Source organism: Tupaia chinensis, unplaced genomic scaffold (assembly GCF_000334495.1).
Source record: "Tupaia chinensis unplaced genomic scaffold, TupChi_1.0 Scaffold148234_1, whole genome shotgun sequence".
NCBI classification, from domain to species: domain Eukaryota; kingdom Metazoa; phylum Chordata; class Mammalia; order Scandentia; family Tupaiidae; genus Tupaia; species Tupaia belangeri.
The window spans coordinates 2,751,412-2,774,698 of NW_006208084.1; the positions used below are offsets into that span (position 1 = coordinate 2,751,412).

General features: G+C 44.4%; 1 protein-coding gene across 6 annotated transcripts in view; it reads left to right on the plus strand.

Moving 5' to 3' along the window:
• The window catches only part of LARGE1 (LARGE xylosyl- and glucuronyltransferase 1), a 662,422-nt gene that overhangs the window by 487,718 nt on the left and 151,417 nt on the right, over window positions 1-23,287 (plus strand). For all 6 annotated transcript variants that reach the window (XM_027769037.1, XM_006170333.2, XM_027769041.1 and 3 more), the window contains one exon: window positions 22,171-22,275. In XM_027769037.1, the coding sequence (XP_027624838.1) occupies window positions 22,171-22,275 (105 nt within the window). The remainder of the gene's footprint in view (window positions 1-22,170; window positions 22,276-23,287) is intronic.

Consider the following 23,287-nt stretch of genomic DNA (forward strand, 5'->3'; position numbering starts at 1 on the left):
GTGCATTTTAGTCAAGTCAGTGACATTACTGTATACATTATCAACAGATAGCTTCATTTTTGTGTCTATTGAATGTTTTGTTTGTTTCATTCTTTGATCCCTTTCCTCTTGCTCTCTATTGCCCCTCACATACTGTCTCCAGTGTCTACAGTTGGCCTCCCTACTATTATACCTTCAGTCTTTCCATTTCTGCCATAAAACGGAGACATTTGGTATATATTAAGCGAGGGCATACAATGCCTGTGTTTCACAGTCTGGCTTGCTTCACTTAGCATTAAATCTTCCATATTTGTCCACTTTATATCAAATGACAGAGTCTGCCCCAAGGGTGGGACTTTGACGAAGGGTGGATAAATTCTGTGTTTATGCTTTTTCTCCAGGATGCTCTTGTGTAGTCCTGATCTTTGTCTTCTGTTCTTTTTATCCCCTTAAAACCAATGGTTAATGCCACTAGCGATAGGCAGCTTCCCCAGTGCAGGGACTGCCTTCAGCTTACTTACCTCTTAGGATTTGTGTTATTATCAAGAGTCTTTATTGACTGAGGATTTGTTTTATGTTCTTGCCTACTTGTTGGTTCCTTTTATACACATACAACGTATATGTATATATACATAGGTTGTTTTTTGATCCAATATTTTTAGTTTTTTTCATGCCAAGGTTTTATTTCTCAGGATTTATTATTTTCCATAGTGTCAGATACTGTAGTACCCAGGGAACTCTCTCAAAATACGAATTCCCTAGTCCAACCCAGAGTTAGGAAATTAGCAAATTTAGACTCTCCAGAGATGGTGGCCAGGTACATGCATTTTTTTTCCCCAAACCTCCTCAGAGGATCCTGATGTCTGCTGTGGCTAAAAGATAATTATGATAATGAAGATGTGGTCCAGACACAGAGGAAGCTCAGTGGGAGAATGATGTCTGCGGAGACTTTAGAGAGGAGAAAGTTGCATTTTGCCCTTTTTAAACCTCCTACCCCCATCGTCCTACTGCTCCAGTTAGCTTCTGTGGTATGAAAGCATCCCCCAATAGCAGCATCACACTGGTGTTTATAGACCTCCAGGGATAGCCCAAAGGCAGCCATCATTTCAGTATTTGTGTAGCAAGGTCATGGGCAGTGGCCTGCTTTGCAGTGAAGGTTCTGACACTGATTAATGCGCATCCAGTGTCTGCCCACTGCATAGACTTAGAGCTGCCAAGGACCAGCTTAGAGCAAGAATCCACGTAATTGTTCTCTGGTGCTACTGAGGGGGTGACACGGGCTGTCTGGGCTGGTAGGTGTAGCATGAAAGTCAGAGAAAAGCTGGCAAGGGGTGTTCTATGCAGGATTCAGCTCTCAGAAGGTGGGATGACCCCAAGCTATACCAAACCCAAAGTAGAAAGAGCTCTGTTTAATTTTCTTTTTTCACTAGCCTATAAAAGACTTCATTTATGGACCATATCCCTACATTCGCTGTAAGAGGAAATGTTAAACCGTGCATGAGGCATGCACATTTGGAGTCAGAAAGAGCTAGTTAGAATTTCAGCTCTATAACTTATTATCAGCATGATAGTAGGCAAGTGCCTTCAATTTCTCTGAGCCTGTTTCCTTTTCTATTAAACAGAAGGTGATAATATGTACCCTCTAAGGCTTCTGGCAGACTTAAGTGGAGCAATATATCTTAAATCTCTTGTACCATGTCCAGTGTCTAATGGACATTTCTGTTTATTATTTTCCCATTGTTCTTGTGGTTCTTAAAAGTATTAAGGGATAGGGGCCAGCAGGTGGTGTAGTGGTTAAGGCACTGGACTAACATGGTCAACCACAGTTTGAGTCCCAGATCTGGCAGCTTGAAACTCATGCTGGGTGTCTGTGTGTGTGCCCAAAATCCAGACAGGAGAATGGAGGAGAGGGGATTGAGAGGTGGCTATCCCCCCGCGAGTAGTTTCTCACTTTCTCTCTCTCTCTGTGTCTCCAGCAAGCACACACAACTTTCTGTCTCTGTGTCTCTGGCAAGCACACAGGCCCATAAGCAGACATTTCTCCTTTAAAAAAAAAAAAAAGCATTAAAAAATATACACTCAGCATCACCATGTGCCGCTTATGTGTATAAATATGTTCTGTACTTATTTGTAATGTGTTCAAGGCAGCAATGAATCTTAATTTTTATTTAACAAGAATCATTCATTCAACTTCATGATTTTCATTAAATGTTTATTGACTTAAAGACTATAAAATGCATTCAGGAAAGTCATTATTGGGTACATGCTTAGGTCTATTTGTTCTTTTTGTTGTAGAGAGAGATTTTTGCTATAGGGCATGTGTGATTGCCAGGGAGGTAGAGAGAGACAGAGAGACAAAGAGTTAGAAATCACTCCCCGGGGGGAATGGCCATGCCGCAATCCCTTCTCCTCCTTTCTCCTCTCGGGATCTTGGGCACACACGCACATGCACCTGGCATGAGTTTTAAGCCTCTGGGTCTAGGACTCAAACTATGGTTGACTACATGGGAGTTTAGTGACATAACCATTATGCCATCTGCTGGTGCCAGGTATATTTATTCTTAAAAAAAAAATTGTTTTAAATTGCTATCAGGTATATGTCCTATCAGAGAAAGATAAAGACGGAGAGAGGAAAGTGAGAAGTCATGCCTCAGGAGGGATGGCCACCTCACAGTCCCTTCTACTCCATTTCCTCTTGGGATTTTGGGTGTACACACACACACACACACACACACACACACACACACACACACACTCACGGCATGATTTCAAGCCCCTGGTCCAGGACTCAGATTGCAGAATCAGTCATGTGGGAGTCAAGCACCTTAACCACTGTGCCACCTGCTAGCCCCCATTCTTAAATTTTTAATGATGCTATATTAGTAACTGCCATTTGTTAGTGGGAGAAAAAGTTGACATGTTTATCCTAAAACCTAGCTTTAGTACTAGCCATGAAATTCCCAAATCGCAAGTGTACAAGAAAGGAGCTTCTGGAACCTGGGTTTTATGAGTTGCAGAAATTATGTGACTTGATAAGATCTACAGTTTTCAGTCCAGGTCTGTCTCTGCATCATGCCTCAGCTTCTTCATTCACACCTGGCACATTCTTCCAACTCTACAAAAGGTGACAGAAGGCATGTTGAGTTTTATCAGCTCAGAGCTGTAGCTGCCCCCACGAACAAGTGCTTTGAGATGATTTCATCATGAGGAGCTTTACACCTAAGTTTCTGGGTCACCGTCAGTCAAAGATTGCCTAAGTGAAATGGAATTAGAATCTCTCAGGAGCTAAAAGGTTGCATTTATAGCAGGTTCTACCATTTCTGTAGTGCCTTTCATTCAGTGACACTTCAACAGAAAGTTAATTGAAGTGGAAAGGATCAGGCACAAAGGCAAAAAAGAACTCTATAAAAGTGTCTAGGATTGTTCCACGCTTTGATGCTTTGTAGATTGAGAAGCCACAGGCAAACCAAAAATTTTGCTTCAGAATTAAGACATTAAGGATCAGTAGATGGCGTAATGGTTATGTCGCTGAACTCCCAAGTGGGCACCTGAAGTTCAAGTCCCAGACCTAACAGTTTAAAACTCATGCCAGGCACATGTCCATGCATGCCCCAAATCCCAAGAAAATGGATAAGGGATAGCATTGTGGCCATTCCCCCTAGGGGGTAATTTCTCACTTTTTGTCTTTCTGGCAAGCACATGTCCCCTATAGCAAAAAATCTCTCTCCATAAACAAAACAAAACAAACAAACCTCCTCCCCAAAGTGGAGTGTATTGATTCAGTAAGAGAGGTCTGTGTTCATAGGTCATAGAGGGGACTTTGGTACATTTGAGATTGGTGATTATGTCAAGATCTTTAGCAGCGTTGTAACAGTTGGCAGCCATAGAATACTGGACTGTCATCTCAAAGGGGTTTTGCAGATTATTTTGTGAAAATCATCTTATATCACAAAAGTGGAGGTCCAGGTCTCAAAACAACTGGACCCAGCCTCGAACTCAGGCCTCTAGTTGCTCATTACTAACGCTGTCCATCACAGTTGCTCATATTGCCAAGAGCTGGCAATGACTCTGTGAGTGGAGGTGCTTCTTCTGACTAGAGTCCACTCATTGGAGTTAGGCGTTGCATTTCTCGCAAAGTCTGCAACCCTAATGCAATTCCTAATTTCCATTCTTTTTATTTTTTTTTGGAGAGGTTTTTAGCTATAGGGTGCGTGCACTCGCCAGACAGACAGAGACAGACAGAGAGACAGAAAGCGAGAAATCACCCCCCAGGGGGAATGGCCACGCCGCAATCCCTTCTCCTCCATTCTCCTCTCGGGATCTTGGGCACGCACGCACATGCGCCCGGCGTCAGTTTAAGCCACCGGGTCCGGGATGCGAACCACGGTCGACTACATGGGGGTCCAGCGACATAGCCTTTACGCTAACTGCTGGTCCCCTAATTTCCATTCTTTAAAGCAGAATTAGTGGTCAGAGTCACTCTTCAAGCACAAGAATGTGAAGTCAGACTCCACTTTGTACTACCTTTCCCAGTTGTCTAATGCAACAGCAATTTTTAGTAGCTAGTCCTTGTTGACTCTTTGTAAAGAATTCAACTTGGAGTTCAAAGAAGCGACTCTCTTTCCACACTCCTAATTAAAATATTTACATAATATTTACTTAGAGTATGTAATTGTAACAATAACAAGAACTGGCATAAAGAGGTTTGAGAATAGCCCCAACCCACTCTTAGTAAGCACACAACCTGATTGGTGGAAACAGAAACGTGTCGACTTACTACACAATTGGTCCTAGTGCGCTTCTGCCTGCCCTGTGCGTCAGCTACTGTACAAACACTCCCGAGAAGAAAGGGAACCTTGGCAGTCGACTGTCAATCAATTGCAACGCATTCTTCCCTATGCAGACTCCATTTTCCCTTCATTGTTGCAAGTTGGTCCAGGATATCCTGCAGACACTTGCAGCTTTGGTTCCTGGGTGGTAATGCTGCACCAGGTTTTCTAAAGAGTGCAAAGGTCTCGCCCTTGCTCTGCAAGTTTCCCCTGACACAAGAAGTAGTTCCTGGGTGTGCAGGACCAGTCCTCTTGCATGAGCAGTTACCCTTGGGCCCTGCAATGAGGAGCATGGATTGGGGCTCTACTTCCCTTCAGATGTGGGCCAAGCTAGCCAGCATGATGTTTCATGGGGAAGGACACTTATATACCAGCAATGCAACCCAGCATTGATGAGAAAATATCTAAACCTTGGTTTTTCAGTGAGGATGCTAAGGAAGCCAATTATGAATCTCACCCAAGATGCATAATCAGTGGTGGCAGTTGTGATGAACTGGCAATAAATATGGGCTTTGCAGTCAGACTGATTGATTGAAAATTTTATTTAAGCAGCAGTCAGAGGGCATGTGCACTCACCAGAGAGAGAAAGAAAAATGGAGAAAGGCCAGTTGGTAGTGTGTTGGTTAAGGTGGCTGGATTCCACATGGCCAACTGAGTGGTTCCAGTTCTGGACCCAGTGCCTTGGAAGATATGCTGAGTGGTTAAAGTGGTTAAAGTATAGTGGTTAAAGTGCTGAACTTCCATATGGCCGACCCTGGTTCGAATCCCAGATCTGGCAGCTTGAAACTCATGCCAGGCATGTGTGTATCTATGCTCAAAATCACAGGAGGAGAAAGGATTGCAGTATGACCATCGCCCTAGGAGGTGATTTCTCACTTTTCCTCTCACTGTCTCTCTTTAACAATGCTCACACCCTATGGCAAAAACATTTTTAAAAGTGTAAAGTAAAGAAAAATACGCTGGCCATGCATGTGTGCATACTCACCCAAAATCTGATAGGAGGGAAAATGAAAGAGAAGGGATTGCAGCATGACCATCCTGCAAAGAGTGGGGGGGGGGGAATGATTTCTTACTTTGTCTCTCTCTCTTCTTCTCCAGAGAGTACATATACCCTCTGGCAGTTCCTTCTCCATTTCCTTGTCCTTTTGGAATTGTAGGATGAATGGACACACACACACCAGCATGTTTTTCAAGCCACTGGAACTGGAATTTGAACAGTGGAATTGGTCATGTGGGTTCCAACATTCCTAAGCCACCAGGCTACAGAACCAGTCCAGTTGCAAATTTTAGATGTAGACAGATTTGATGCATTCATAGTCTAATACCTTCACCTTTAGATTCCTCATTGGTCCCTACAGCACATAAATACCACAGTAGCTGTTACCAGCAGGGGGCTGTGCACATTCCCATCCAGAAGACACTTTTCCTGGCTTCTCATCTTCCTCTGCCCAACTGCTAACTGTTGGGGCCCAGCACTCTGCCTTCTCCATCAGCCCCTCCTTTAAATAAGCTCATGCTTTGAAGCACAATTTATGTTCCAATAACAGTCAATCTACAGCTCGGATCTCAGGCTTACAGTGGGGAAAACAGAACTCTTGATTCCACTTAAATTAGAGTATATTCATACTTTGGAATACCACTCAGCAATTAAGAGGAATGCAGTATTAATGCACATAATGACTTGGGTAGATTTCAAAACCATTATTCTAAGTCCAAGAAGACACAAAAAACTATGTGCTATATCATTGTAATTCTAATTATGTAAAATTTTAGGAAGGGCTAAACTGTAGTGAAAGAAAGAAAATCAGTGGTTGCCTAGAGCTAGGGTTTAGAGAAGTAGATTGACCAAAAAAGAGTGTAATCAAACTTCCGGGAGGGACCAACAGGTAGTAGTGATTAAAGTGCTGGACTTCCACATGGCCAACCATGGTTTGAGTCCCAGACCCAGTGACTTGAAACACACTGGGTGTGTGTACATGCATGCCCAAAATCCTGAGAGGTAAATGGAAGAAAACGGATTGCATCATGTCCCCCCTGTGTGGTGATTTCTTGCTTTCTGTCTCTCTGTCTCTGTCTGTCTCTCTGGTGAGTGCACATGCCCAATAGTAAAAATCTCTCTGGGGGAGGGGGGTAAGTAAACTTCCAGATAGCCACAGTGAGTCAGAGATAGTGTGATGTTCTGTGATGCTGAACCCACTGGGCAAGGTCCCAGGTTTGTATCCTAAAGTCTCCCTGTTCAAGCCAAGCATGTTCACATGCCCATTATCCAGGCTGGCTGAGCTTAGGGGTAGATTACAGCATAAGGACCCCATTGGGAGTTTGTGTGTGTGTCACAGAAGAAGTAGATCAACTTTAAAAAAAAAAAAAAAAGGCATCATCTCCATGGGACTAGATGGTGGAACAGTGGTAACACAGGGCTCCGCATGTCTGACCCACATTGGACAGTTCTAAGTTCCTACCCCGGAACATGCCAGACTCACATGTGCCATGATCCAGGGCTGGCTGTGATGCAGGGGGATGTGGCTTGGAGACCCTGTTGGTCACACTTTCTTACTATCTCCAGATGTCTGTCTGACTCATGGAAAAAATAAGTAAATATCTTTAATAACAATGAAAGAAAGAATACTTTAGTTCATCAGAACAGTTCTCTGCACAGTTTCAGGTCTAAGCAGCTAGAAAGATGGAGAGACTCAACTGCTATTTCCCAACCTGGGGAAGAGAGGTAGAGAGGTGAAACAGAGCTCAGTTTGGGACACTCAGTCTGTCGCGCCATCTCCGCCAACTTAATTGAAGTAGAATAAAATATCACGAATTCACCCACATTAAGTGTAGTGTAACAAGTTTTCATAAGCGAGTTCAAGGAGCCGCCCACATCAAAATGGCTGCCATGACCTTCACTGCTTAAAATGGCCAGTGTGACCTTGACACATACACCAGGAACGCAGACCTCCTGTTTCAGACAGAACTGACAGGTCCTCAATTAGGTCCGCTGTAAACCCCGCCTACCTCCCTCTGCCTTGTGTATATAAGAAAGTGCTCTGGCCCTCAATAAACGAGCGAAACCTTCATACCATCAAGAGCTGTGACACTGTGTGAGCTGTGATACTTCTTTCGCTCCCGTGCTGAGACGCTGCGCCGGTTCCAGACCTCCGCCCCCTCGCTCGAGTTCCCTGCCCGATTTGTCCCGCAAGCCAGGATGGATGACCATCTATAGGATAAGAAGAAAGGCCGCAGGAGGCACTATCCCTGCCACACCTCGGTCTTGTACTTTCAGCCTCCACAACTCGGAGAAAACCACTTTCTGTTGCATAAGCCCCCTAGGTTGTGGTACTTTATCATGGCAGAGACTATGACACCTAAGACAGAGGAAAGGGACCCTCTGGGAAGCCACCCACCAGTGCAAGCCCACTGCCAATGTGGTGCCAAGCTCTAATTTGTATTCTTCTTTTTCTGAGAAATATTTACTTACTTTTTATTTTGTGTGTGTGTGTGAATTCTCATTTGCTATAGGGCACACTCACCAGAGAGACAGAAAAGGGGAAAGTGAGAAAGTAAGCTGCCAGGTCCAGGACTCATTCCATGGTCAGCCATGTTGGAGTCTAGCGCCTTAACCACCACACCACCTAATATGTAGTCAATAAATATTTGTTGAAGGATAAATGACTTTTCTCAGGATAATGGCAGAGATCTTTGAAATAGGGACTTTTCATTAACCTACACTGAGAGGAAACAAGCCAATATGCCTTTGTCCTTTTGGTATTTTCTGTTTTGAAATTTCGTCCTCATGCTCCTTCACTCAGCCAGCATTGCTACATTTCCACAAGGGGACTTAAGAAAGTTCATGGGAAATGGAGTTGAAGGGTGACTTTATTTTGCTGCAGAAAATTTTGAAATGTGTACATACTTTTTTTTCAAAACATGTATTTTCCCATGACCTTTTGGAAGACCCCATGTATAATGTGCCCAAGGATCAGTCTCAAGAATGTAAAGATATTGTGGTTTAAGTTTAAGATTGTTTCTCTTCGGGAACCAGCAGTTAGCGTAATGGCTATGTCACTGGACTCCCACGTAGTCGACCACGGTTCACGTCCCGGACCCGGTGGCTTAAAACTCACACCAGGCGCATGTGTGTGCGTGCCCAAGATCCCGAGAGGAGAATGGAGGAGAAGGGATTGTGGCGTGACCATCCCCCCTGGGGGTGATGTCTCGCTTTCTGTCTCTCTGTCTCTCTCTGTCTGTCTGGCGAGTGCAAGCGCCCTATAGCAAAAACCTCTCAAAAAAAAAAAAAAAAAAAAAGATTGTTTCTCCTCCATGCAAGGCTTCTGCTGGCAATGTCCTCCTTGCAGGCTGCTTTAGAGAATGTTTGTGTAATGTCTGGCCTCTGTGGGGTATCAATAGTTATGATGCTGTAATCTCAGAAATGCTGTAACAGATGAAAATTAAATAACTACTTAAGACCAAAAATTTTGTTGGTAATAATGATCATACTTCACCAAAATTAAATAGTATTTTATCATTTATAATATTTCATTTCATTCCGAACAGCCTTATGATAGAAATAGCATGAATTTTATGATCATCAATTACCACAAAATAAAAATTAAGTTTAAAAATAAAGTAGTTTGGCCCCAGTTACATAGCTAGTAATTCAAAAAGCCAAAACTTAAATGTTAGCCTCATCATCCTACCAATAAGTGCTTTTACTGCAACTTTAGCAGGAAAAATAGCAGGCAGCATGGTGGTTAAGGTGCTAGACTTTCGCATTCAAGTCCTGGACCTGATGGCTTGAAAATCACGCCAGGCACATGTGAGTGTGTGCCCAAATCCCTGAGAGGAATGTAAAGGAGAAGGAATTACGGCCGGTTACCTCCACTGGGCTATGATTTCTCACTTCTCCTCTTTCTGTCTCTCTTTCCAGCCTTCACACGTTTCTTATGGCAAAAATTTAAAAAAAAATTCCTACCAGGCATTTGTGCAAGCGTGTCCAGGGTGTTGAGAGGAAGAGTGGAGGAAAAGGGATTGTGATATGGCAGTCCCCCCCGGAAGTGAAGTGATTTCTCACTTTGCCTCTTTCTGTCGCTGTCTGGCTACTGCACACACCCTATTGAAAGAACCTAACAGAAAAAAAAAAAAAAAAAGATGGCAGTTTCTCTTCAGAACCATGAATAGTGAGTCAAAGGAGTGTCTGTGATGCAGTACCTGAAAGATGCCAACAAATAATGTTTTTAAAAAGATCACTCTGGGCCAGCAGGTGTGTGGAGGTTAAGGTGGCGGGACCTCTCATGGCTAACTGTGGCTCGAGTCCTGGACCCAGTGACTTGAGAAACATGCTGCGCACATGTGTGTTCATGCCCCAAATCCCAAGAGAATGGAGGAGAAGGACTATGGCATGGCCCATCTCTCTGTCTCCCACAAACACATGTGCCCTGTAACAACAACAACAACAACACTATAAAATAGCCTTAAAAAAAAAAAAAAAGAAAAAAAGAAAGAAAGAAAGAGAGAGAAATCCAAAAAAAGTCCATGGATAGAGGTTGCAGTTGGACCCTGGCCAGCTGCACTTCCCTAACAGAGGCCCGTCTGAGCGGTGACAGTGACAACGGCGTGTGCTGAGCGTCAGTATGAAAAAAGCAGCCTTGGAAGTGAGCCCGGCAGTTCTGTTTTTGTTCTTTAGTTTTTCTCATCTCTAAAGACTACAGAAAGAAGAACAGAAAAATCATTATTGGAGATTGAGCAAGAGTTTTTGAAACTGTAAATTAAGTTAACATCGGTCCATTCAGAGATGTCTTAGGAGTAGGGTGGGGGCCTTATGCCTGGATCTTGGCAAATAGAATCATTATCTGGACCCTTATTGGATTATGTGTTCTTTTCTGGTCTTGGGCTTTCCTTTTCTGTTCTCCCTAGGTGCTCCTGGAGGGCATGCAAACTTGGCTCAGTGCCCTGGGATTAATACTGAAGGAAAATTAAAGTGTCCCAGTGGACACTAGAGCACTCTGCAAAGTGACCTGGACTCCTGCCAGCAGCCCCAGGTGGTAGTGCAGGCACGAACAGGTGGTCTGGTCCCTTACGCCTGGATCTGTCTTTCTACCCATCCTCTCTGTGTCCTTTGGAGCCTTTCCCAGGGTGGTGCCAGCTGTGGCCCTTCCTCAGAGGAGAGAAATCCTATGCAGATTGTGCCTAACCACAAGTGTAGGCATGAAAACATGGGCTTTTGCAACAGACAGAAGTGTAAGCCAGGCTCTGCTGTTCCTAAATACCTGACCTTGACAAGTAACTACATCACCAAACTTCAGTTGTCCTTCTGAAAGATAAAAGTAAGCATGGTGCCCACTGCTGCTGGGTTGCTGTAAAGTACCTCTGAGATGATGCGTGGAGAGCACATATCCCAGTGCCTGGCCAGAAATTCAGAGAGGGAGTTACCCTGAGAAAGCCAGGCTTCCCTCACTGGGTAACTTTCCGTACATACCCTGCAAAAGTAGAAAAAGAACCCGAATGGGGATTGTCTTGCATGAATATGAATAGGATGTTGAATAAATTCTTGATTGACTTAGAATAAAGAGATCTCACATTCAGCTTGCAAGGGAGCTATGAGGTCATCAAATCTAAGTCTGTTCCATGCAGAAATCCCATAGCATCCTGGCAGGTGACCACCCACTGCCAAGGGCCCCCATACTTTTCTGTACATCAGAATTAATGGGGTCATTGTTTAAAAAGAAATTCCAGACATCACCCGAGGAGACTGGATGTGGCAAATGGTAAACGAATCATTTGAGAAGCTCTTTCTAGAGATTTTAAGACATGGGAGGCCAGGGCAGATTCTAGGTCTATTTTCTTTACCGCTACATGTGTGGCAGTGGGCCTAGAGCCAGGTGCAGAGTAGGACTCAGTAAATACCTGCTGGGTGAGGGCTGAATCATGAGGCCTCTTCTAAAACCATTCCAGGGACCAGAAGTCTCCCTCCAAAGGCAGCTCACTTCTGATTGGGTGAACGCTCTCTAATAGCCCCTGATGATTTTGCTTATAATAAGCACATCTGTCTTCCTTTAATCCTCACTCATTCAGACTCAGTCTACCTTCTGCAGTGACTCAGATTATAATTCTGCTTATAAGAGAACTCAACTGCGGAAGTCAGGAAGGGTGGGATATTTTTCTCCAGGTGAATTCAGGGCAGAGCAGTGAATAATCTGGGGTTTCATCAAGTAACTGAAACCCAGGGAGTCGAAATGAGTGACAGTTCATTGGAGTATGCAGATTCTATCTGAAAGACAGGCAAGATAAACTCAAGATATGTAAACCTGCTTAAGAGTTCCAGTGAAGTCCTATGAAGTAGATATTAATACTATTTAAGATGAGGAGCAAAGAGTTTATTCAAGTTCACCTATCAAGTGTAGAAAAGCTCAAATTTGAACCAGGTGAGAATTATGTTAAAAGTTTGAAGAAGGGGACCAGCAGATGGTATAATGTTTATGTCACTGGACTCCCACATAGTAGACCACAGTTTGAATCCCATACCCAGTGGCTTAAAACTCAGGCCAGCCTGTGCGTGCGTGCCCAAAATCCCAAGAGGAGAATGGAGGAGAAGGGATTGTGACATGGCCAACCCCCCTGGGGGAAATGACTTCTCACTTTCCCTCTCTGTCTCCCCAGTGAGTGCACATGCCCTATGACAAAACAACTAAAATAATAATAATAGTTTCAAGTGAACTGACATCTTAGCTCTTGCATGTACTGGGTGTTTTAATCATTTTTCTTGTAATTTCTATTTGTATGAGATCATGGCACGTGTGGAGTACAGTGTGGTTTTTCAAAGCATGTATACAGTGTGTAATAATCAAATTTAGGGAGATAATGCATTCGCCACCTTCTGCAGTTTTCGTTACTTTGTGCATACACAAGATCACATGTAAACAAGTGGAATGCATAATAAAATAATTACCATAGTGTGAGAAAGCTCGTCAGTGACGATAGAATACGTGTTTCCAAATAACCAGCAGAGTGAGTTTTGAGTGCAACTGCCGTGTTCTTAAATACCTCCCTCCCCGTATCTGTTATCAGGGGTCAGCAGGTGGCATGGTGTTTAAGGGGCTGGACTCCCACTTGACCAACCATGGATTGAGTCCCAGACCTGGCAACTTGCTTTCTCACTTTCTCTCTTTCTCTCTGGTGAATTTCATAATAATAATTAATGAAATTAAAATTAGTAATTCTTTTTTAAAAAGAAGTTATCTGTTATCTGTCAAAGTAGATGGTCCTAAGCTCCCCAGGACTCATCTAAATTTGTGATTCCAGAGTGCATTAAGCTCGAACTGAATTTCGGAAGTAAGAGCTGCAAAACAGGCAAGTCCAGGAGCTCCTTTTCAGCCTGTTCAGGGTTGTTTAAATGCCCTTTGTGTTCTTCTTCTCAGGAGATGTTTTGTTACTCCCGCACTGACTAGCCAGGGGCACCTGGGGCCATGGAGCAGTCCTTTTAAGATGTTTAGTAAACGGTAATGTGATACTGTATGTTTTCCTTATTATAGACATCCTGTATTCAGGCACGCATTGAGTGGTACTATTAAAGGCTTTTCTATTTTAAAACAGCTTATTAGAATAAATATGGGGTTGGGAGAGCATTGTTGGGTTCTCTGCTGATAGTCAGGACAGCCTCTGGTTTTAGCATCTTAATATTCACCTGGTGGTATGAGCACAGCTGGATTGATATGCAGCAGTGATTGGCAGACTCACTCTGAGTACCCAGGAGCTTTCCCGAGGGTGGAAACAAGGAGACAACACTGAAAACTAGACAGCACAGACAGCAAAAAGCATCCTTTCCTGGTGCTCACCTGGAGAGATTAACTAGTACCTGTCCACTTCCACTCCATTCAGATTGACCTTACCAGTTCCTGAGGGGCTACGAAAATGAGTTGTAGATAAGATTTATTTTTTTATTCACTCATCCATTTATTCATTTATCCATTTACCTACCTACACCATAACCAAACCCAGGAACATTTAAGCTTTTCAATCAAGGAAGCAACATCACCAAATGTATAGTTGCACAATAGCTCTAAGACTAGGTGTGCGAAATGTCATGGGAAAGGCGATTGGTGGAAATATGCCAGGTAATCCAGGAGAAAAAGAGAGGGGCAGAGGGGATGGTGTAGGCATGGTAGAACAAGGGAAGAGATGGATTTGAGAAATACTCCATAGGTTAAAAAAAAAAAATCTGAAGATTGAATGAGCAGAGGGAGATGTCAAAGTTGATTCAGAGTTTTCTTGCCTTGGTGGCATGTTAGATCTTGATCCTGATGCTACCAACCAGAAAGACAGGGATCATGCTATTATTTAAAGAAGATTGTGGGGACCAGCAGGTGATGTAATGGTTATGTCACTGGACTCCCACGTAGTAGACTGCAGTTCAAGTCCCAGACCCAGAGGCTTAAAAGTCATGTCAGGTGCATGTGCATGTATGCCCAAAATCCCGAGAAGAGAATGGAGGAGAAGGGATTACAGTGTGGCCACCCCCCACCCCAGGGGATGATTTAAGAGACTGGTGTCACAGAAGCTGAAGGCTCCAAAACCACAGAGTGGGATAAGAGCAAGTGACAGTGGTACCTGAAAGGGCAGGGACACTCGCTCAGAGCACCAGAAGTCAGGTCCATGCCACTCACCACAAAGAGACAAAACGTGGGGAATAAGGAAAGGAATGTATTCAGTGAGGCCAGCACCAGGGAGAGGGAAGCCCACATCCGTAACAATTTCCACTGTCCTGGATGGATACAGAATACGTGGGGGAAGGGGTACATTTATTGGGTCATTGGCAAAGTTATGAGGTATTTTTCTATGTAAAAATGGAACATGATTTTCCCCATGATCCAACAGATACAAAGGGCAAGTGATTTGTTGTCTTTGGAACAATGCTGAGGAAGAGGCCAGGTCATTTTTCTTGGTGAGATCACAGGAGACCTGAGAACTGGGGGCAATAACTGGGGGCATTGTTCCTTTCTGGCATGCAGGCCAGTTGGCCTCCATTCTCTGCTAGGGGCTTAAAGATAAGCAGTGGTTAACAAGGCAGCAGAAGCAAATGGAGTCAGTCAGGTAATTCTTAGATCCTGATTTAGAAACTGGGTGTGCTTCGTAATGGAGCTGATAAAATCTCCCAGCCAGTCATAAGGGAGGGGGCTGGTGGAGTCTTTTCCCTCCCTCTCACTAGAGCTGGGCATGTGCAAAAGTTGAGCAAGGTTCTCGATAACTTCCAGTAAAGCGCCGGGCTCCATCTGTTATGGGGGAGTTGAAAGGTTAGAATATGAGGCTCACTGTGAAGTGAAAGGTAGACGTTTAAGACTAATTTTCCTAAGAGTTAATGAAGTAAGGTGGACTCCAAGACCAAGTACAGTCTAGAATCCCCTTGCCTCTCTTAGGGCCCTGTTATAGCAGGTCAAATTTTGCAGAGTGTAGTCTGTGCAGCTAGTATGAGTGCTTGGATAGGAAAACCTCAACATTGTCAACAACGGCCATCACAAAAGGGAGCGAGAAAAGTGCCTTTAGTTGAGCATCTACCATGAGGCAAGCACTGTGCATATAAGATTTAATCTGCATATCCATTCTTAGAGTAAGAGTAGATTTTATTCTTGACCTTTTCTATTAAGGAAACTGGAGCTCAACTATTATACTTACCCATATCCAACTTGGGCTAGGGCCTTATTTTGCTTCGTTTAAAAATGCATTCTCTTTTTTTCTTGGGGGGAGGAGAGAGGTTTTTGCTACAGGGCATGTGCACTCTCCAGAAAGACAGAGAAACAGAAAGTGAGAAATCACCCCCTACGGGGGATGGCCACACCATGATCCCTTCTCCTCCATTCTCCTCACAGGATCTTGGACACGCACGCACACACGCCCAGTGTGAGTTTAAGCTACCTGGCCTGGGACTTGAACTGTGGTTGACTACATGGGAGTCCAGTGACATAACCATTATGCCAACTGCTGGTCCCAAAAAAAGCTTTCTCTTTCTAATTTATCATGCTACCTTCTTCATACCCAGTGGACAAATGCTTGGCCTGCCCTTTGCATGCCACATGGAAGCATCACCTTCTCTGCAGTTCCAGTCTTACCTCCTGAACAGCAAAAGCCCTGCTTTGAGCCAAAAGCTACAGAAGGAGGGAGAGAGGGGAGTTCCCAGCCCAGAGCCATCCGTCTGCTGGCTGGTGACACCAACACCAGGGCCCCGGCAGAATAGCAAGCTTGTTCGCTCTTGTCTGGCTGTTAGTGGTGATGTATGAATAAGCAAAGAAGACAGCTTCATTTTCATAAGTTAACTTGTGCCTAGAGTAAGGAAGACGGAGAACAGTGCACTTAATCAGCATGTGCACTCTCCAGAAAGACAGAGAAACAGAAAGTGAGAAATCACCCCCTACGGGGGATGGCCACACCATGATCCCTTCTCCTCCATTCTCCTCACAGGATCTTGGACACGCACGCACACACGCCCAGTGTGAGTTTAAGCTACCTGGCCTGGGACTTGAACTGTGGTTGACTACATGGGAGTCCAGTGACATAACCATTATGCCAACTGCTGGTCCCAAAAAAAGCTTTCTCTTTCTAATTTATCATGCTACCTTCTTCATACCCAGTGGACAAATGCTTGGCCTGCCCTTTGCATGCCACATGGAAGCATCACCTTCTCTGCAGTTCCAGTCTTACCTCCTGAACAGCAAAAGCCCTGCTTTGAGCCAAAAGCTACAGAAGGAGGGAGAGAGGGGAGTTCCCAGCCCAGAGCCATCCGTCTGCTGGCTGGTGACACCAACACCAGGGCCCCGGCAGAATAGCAAGCTTGTTCGCTCTTGTCTGGCTGTTAGTGGTGATGTATGAATAAGCAAAGAAGACAGCTTCATTTTCATAAGTTAACTTGTGCCTAGAGTAAGGAAGACGGAGAACAGTGCACTTAATCATAACCACGGGGCCAGCATGGAAAACAATGACAAAGCCTTTTCTGTTCATCATGGTGTTTTATTGTAATAACTCCTAAGAAGACAAGACAGGCAGTGCAGAATGCTGAGCGAGTCGGCACGCTGTGGCAGCCGTGCCCTCCTCCGGAGAGGAATCCCCTGGGATCCTGCTTCCTCATGGATGGCAGGTTGAGGATGTATTTGCATAATCAAGGCTAGGGTGTGGACCCGGACCTCTGGAGACCAGGGTTTAGATGCCACCTGGCTGATGAGCTGGGGTTGGCAGAGCTGTAAACGTCCTGTCTCCTAAATGCTGTCACCAGGGAACTCAGGTGGACCCTTTTCCAGAAGTTTGCGTGTAGACAGCACCTGTATCAGGAAAACTATTGGGGAAGTCGTGAGAGTTTGGGGGTCTGTGTGGAAGGAGAGGAGGACTTTGTGATGCAGGAGACAGGGTGGGTGACTCGGGAAGACCTCCAGCACCCACGGGCATCACCCACCTTCCCCCACAGACACGGTCGTTCCCCGCACTCCATTCTTCCAACTTAATCAGTGCTTCTGTCAACGCAAGTATCACACGGCTTCATAATTGTGTTCTGTCACCTCTTCTCGCTGCCTCTAGGGCAAGAACTGTATTTCATGTGTCTTTGATTCCTCAGTATTTTGTGTGGTATCTGGCAGAGAGCAAGCCTTCAATTGATATCAAGCTGAACCACATCTAGATAAAGTCAGGTCAGCTAAGGAAGGGGGAGATGGTTGAGGCCAGAGGCCCAGCACATGGCCACGATAGGAGTTCTGGCTGTCACCATCACAGCAAATACCTACTGAACAGCGTTCTGTTTCCTTGGCCTTTGTCTTCTTATTGTGCGTGTTTCTAGATGGTGTCTGTGCTCACTTGAGAGAGAGAGAGGAGACAACACCCTTTATGGGGATGGCCACCCTGCAATCCTCCATCTTTCCCTCCTTTCAGAATTTTGGGCTTTCATGCACATGTGCCTCGTGTGTTTCTCAAGCTGCTGGATCCAGGACTTGAACTTCGTGGTGGTCCATGTGGGATTCAACTGCCTTAACCAGGAGGCCATGGAGTCAGCCCGGTTTTACTATTTTCTAGGCATTCTTCTTGGTCATGTTTGAGTAAGCAAAGAACAAAGCTTCATTTCCACAAATGAACTTGTGCCTAGAAGAAAAAAAAATCTGATTCTGAAATATGCACTGTGTATTAACTGCACTTCTCAGACCAGTAAAGGAGCAGGCATGGAGAAGTTAAGTAACTTGTCCAGGTAATACAACTAATAAATGGAGGAGCCAGGATTCTAACCCCAGGCAGTCTGGTTCTAGTGTTCATTTTTCTTCATCACTTTACGTTACTCAAGAAGTGTAGGACTGGAGAACACCCCTGAATTCCTCTGGTTGAGGAGTTGGATTAGATGCCAGCGAGTTTATGTGTGCAGTGGCCCTGCAGAGGAATCTCACCCCTAACTGAAGCAGAGCATCCAGACTCCAGCCATAAATTCTCAAACTTTAATATGTATCTGAATTACCTAGAGAGTGGGTTGGTTTTGTTTTGGAATCCAAATTGCTAGAGGGTGTGTGTGCTCACAGAGAGAGGCAAAGGAAACATACATGCATGAGAGAGAGACTTGGACCTCTGGAGACCAGGATTTAGGTGCTACCTGGCTGATGAACTGGGAGTGACAGAGAAGCATCATTGATAGAGTCCTAGCATGCTAGGACTTCTTTGACAGGTCCTCTAGCTCATCAAGATCTTGGGTATGGGGCATGGGAGTATAGGCCTGGTGTGTTTTCAAGCCAGTCTGGGGAATTTAACCAGCAGTTGCCATGTGGCTTCCAGCACTGCAGTTAAATTAGCTACCGGTTGTGCCATTAGGCTTATTGGTATCAAACTCTTATGACTGTTGTGAATTCACGTGGTTACAACTGAGGTGGGGTATGCCTGAATACTACTCACTTTGTCCTTTAAAGAGTGTAAGTCAGCTACTGGAAAGCATCCAGTTAGAATTACTGAAGAGAGATTCATCCATCTAATGCGGCAGCGAAGATGAAATAATAATTTTGACCTGAAGTTACTGATAGAAGGCTTCATACTGGATATGGGCCTTGAAGGGGTTAGAGGTGGGATTTGGTGTAGGACAGACAATCCCTGCTAAGGGAGAGCAGTATGAGCAATTTTGGGGTGAGCACCTAAGCAACAAAACTGCATTTTTATTCCATAGGAATGAAGTGTGGCTAACAAAAAATGTGTATGAAGAAGTAGCTGGAAGCAAAATAAAATACACGGGATGATGCCACAATACAGAATTTTGACTTTCAGGAACCTGAAGATGACCTTACCTAAAATTCAGATGGCCACCCTAAATTCAATAAATGATCATTCTCTTTTGTCTGTCTGAGCATATAACATCTTTATCATGCCAAAAACAGTGTGATATCAATCTGGGGTCATCAGTAATTATGAACCATCTCCCCCAAGTATCACACCACACTTCGCCTTTGAGTCCCACCCTCAACATGAGGTTATTAAATAGATCTCTAACTGGGTCATTGTGTCAACATGCAGCTTTCTCTGATAAGGGCTCCATGCCTTTCAGATCTAATTGTTTTGCAGTAATGTCTCGGGCTCGTTGCACATGGAATTGATTGGTTCTTGCACTCCCTGAATTGGTGATATGTTTTTCTGAGAGAATCTGCAAGTTTGGAATGTGATCATATACAATAGCAAAATGGGTGGTAATATTTTCCCATGCCTCTAATTTATGTATGTGTGCTGGAGTGATGATTTAGATAGGAGCTCGATAAATTGATCAAATAAATTACACCAAACCCACACACCATCATTTCAGAGAGCTGTCATCATATCCAGGAGGTTCTCTATCACCCAGCATGGTGTTCCAGAACTGCTGTTTTCTTCACGTGCTGCTGGGCTTTCATTTGGTCGGAAAGGTCTTTATTTCTCACATTGGCCAACAATATAAGGAGTTGAGCTCTGGGCAGCATCGTTTAGCTGTGGAAGATGATGAGTATTAGCTGTGTGACCTTTAGCAAGCTATTTAAATTCTCTAAGCCTCAGTTTCCCTTTCTGCACATATAATATATATTTATAATTTCTACCTCCAAATGTTTAAGAGTAAGCAATATCATGGGACCAGCAGATGGCATAGCAGTTATGTTGCTGGGCTTACACATGGCTAACTGTGATTCTACCTGGACCTGGTGGCTTGAAAATCATGTGAGGCATGCGTGCATGCCCAAGATCGCAGGAGGAGAATAGAGAAGAAGGGATTGCAGCATGGCCATCCCCCCACCACAGGGCAGGGGGCAGGGAGTGATTCTTCACTTTCCCTCTCACTGTCTCTTTCTGGTGAGCGCACATGCTCTCAAACAAACAAACAAACAAACACAAAGAGTAAGCAATATGGATTGAGAGAGTGGAGAGAATCTGGATGCCAGACAAATGTAAGCTCATAGCCTAGCTCCATCACCTGCTGTGTTAATCACAGGTCCTTTGTGAGCCTCAGTTTTCTGGTCTGTAAAATGATATCAATGATGATTCTAAGACAGTACCTTCTCCAAATTGCATGCTGGAGATCTCAGTCCATTTTCTGTTGTTGTAACAGAATACCTGAGACTCAGTAATTTTTGAAGAAAAGAGGTTAATTTAGCTCACAGTTCTGGTGACTGCGGAATCTAGGAACATGGCGCTAGCCTCTGCTCAGCCTCCAGTCACAACATGGCAGAGAAGTGGAAGAGCAAGTGGGCTTGTGCAAAGAGTCACGCATGAGAAGCTGAGCTTGATTTATGACAGTCCACTCCTATGAGAATAATCCATTCCCAGGAGAATGAACCCAGTCTCACAAAAGTGAGAATGGCACCAATACACCCACAAGGGCAATGCTTCATTGACCCAGAAGTCTCCTATTAGACCCTGTCTCTTGAAGGTTCCACCTCCCAGTGTTTCTGCAATGGGACCAAGCTTCAACATGAGTCCCTGTGGGGACAAACCATGTTCAGACCACATGGGGTTTTCTAAAGGAAGCCAGGTAGAAGGTGCAGAGACTTAGTCTAACTCACATCCCAGAGACATCAATACCTCAAGAGGTGTGACTACGAGATTGGCTCACCTCAGATGCTCAAGTGTACCAGAGACTGGGCACGGAGAAGCAGCTGTTCCTCTAGACAGCAACCCAGCGTTGACCTGATGAAAATGGTGTACGTATCGATGCAAGATAAATATATTTGAGAGGAAACAATGACTGTGAGAACAAAAACACTGTAAGAAGGTGTGCAAAGTGGGGGGCAGGTGATGGTACAATGGTAATACAACTAGACTCACATGGGAAAGGTCCCAGGTTTGCTTCCTGGGACTTCCCTGAGTACACTGGGCATGCATGTTCTTCGGGATCCAGGTGGCTATGCCTGGGGTGGATCATGGTCTGAAGATCCTGTTGGAGGTGCCTGTATGTCTGTATCTCTCCCTCTCTTGTCTCTCTGTCATAGAAGAAAAAAATTAAAATAAAAGGTGTTCATATGATGTCTCTCCTCTATGGATTCTCATTTCATGAAACAAAGCTATTAGATCTTCAGAAAAGTTATGACATAGTTTTCTTTTTTCCTATGTAAAAATGTGTCATGACTTTTTCGACAACCCAACAATTCCTTTCTCCCTACTATCTGAAAGCAATTTCATGCAGCTGGCAGGTGGTGTGGACTCCCACATGGCCGACTGTGGTTCGAGTCCCAGACCTGACAACTTGCTTTCTCACTTTCCCCTTCTCTCTTTCTGTGTCTCTTTGGTCAAATTAAAATAATATTAACAACAAAAATAATTTTTTTAAAAAAGAAAACAACTTCAGTCTGTGCCCAGAAAACCAGGAAATAATTATACAGTGGGAACTATGAAGGGGGGACCTTCAAAAAGTTCGTGGGAAATGCATACTATGAAAAAACTAGTGATGATTTCAAGTTTGTGGGCATCAAAATAAACTCATACTTAAATTTTGTTTTCTAGGAACGTTTTCAGTTCCCTACATATTACAATGGGAATACTTGGAGAAGAGTATGTCACTCAATAAATATGTGTTCCATGAATGCATTAGAGAATGAATACATAAATGGGTGGGTGGTTTTGGATTCTGGCTGTTTCACAGATAACTGGGTGACCTAGGCAAGTTAATTAACTGTCTAGGCCTTCATGCCTTCCCTATAAAGTGGAGCTAATAAAAACAGCTGATTGTGAGAATTAAATAGTTAATGTGAGCTAAGCACTCAGGTGGGGGCCTAGCACTTAATAAAAACCCCTAATAAAGGAGAACTGTGTGATGATAATTTGCCATTATTCTGTTCTGTGTTCAGCAGCCTGAGATCCAACAGGCTTGGCCTTTCCTTCTAAGGTATTGTTTTCTCTGCGTTTTACATTACAGGTCAGCAGGTCCTGGGCTTGGTAGAGAACCAGAGTGACTGGTACCTGGGAAACCTGTGGAAAAATCACCGTCCTTGGCCAGCCCTTGGAAGGGGCTACAACACAGGTAATCACACGTGCGGCACAGGTAGGGATACCTGACATAGGTCAATATGAGAGCCCAATGCACCGTCCTTCTGGAGGGGAGCTAGGCACACACTGAAGCACAGCTGGTTGCCTGAATTTGGCAGTGGGCAGGAAGCAAGCCTCTGTCATTCCAGTTCATACCGAGTGCCAAGCTAGGGGGTCTTGGCCGTCAGTAGCAGTCTCTCCAGAAAACCTGACTCTCAGATGTCAATCCTCTTGGACCTCTTTACCAGCATACCCATATAGCCTTCTAGAGGTCATTCTGCAGTAACAACTCCAACTTGTCAGTTTCTTAACGCAACAGGGACTTATTTTTCTCCATCACGTTGCAGATACATTCTGGGTCTACTGGAGGTATTCCAGATTTGGCTTGATGCATATTCCACTTATGGCGTGGGAAAGTAGCATATCTCACAATTTGTCTTAAAGTTTCTCCTCATGTTCACTGCCTACTGCATGTCATGCGATCAGGCCTCCCAGGGTGTGGGCAGGTTTGGTCTACCTCATGTCTCCCAAGAGAAAAGGTGGAAATATTTGATAATCCTGCTAAGCATCACAGCCTTTAAACACCATGTGTCTAAAATTAAATCCATTATACTGCCTTGATACTAACCCCGAACTTGCTTCTCATACTTTGTCACACTTGTCTGTCTCTGTTATTGTCATTCATTCATTCCTTGTTCAACAACTGTCTTAAATACTTGCCCAGTACTAAGTCCAATGCTAGTGCACTGGACACAGTTGGTGACCTCATGGAGTATGTAAGGAATGCAGCTAGAGCAACCTCCCTTTCCTAAGACTCAGTTCCTGCCAGTGTCTATCTTTGACTGCCTCTGGTCTTTCTGCCCCTCCTGACCATCCTCATTGCCACTTCGTTGATACTGTGATTCAGACTCTGATCCCAATCAGGATTAGAACTTGGAATTCGGGGGGGGGGGGGGGCAGTAAAAGGGATGAGTCCCAGAAGGACTGGGGCCTGGGATCTGAGACCA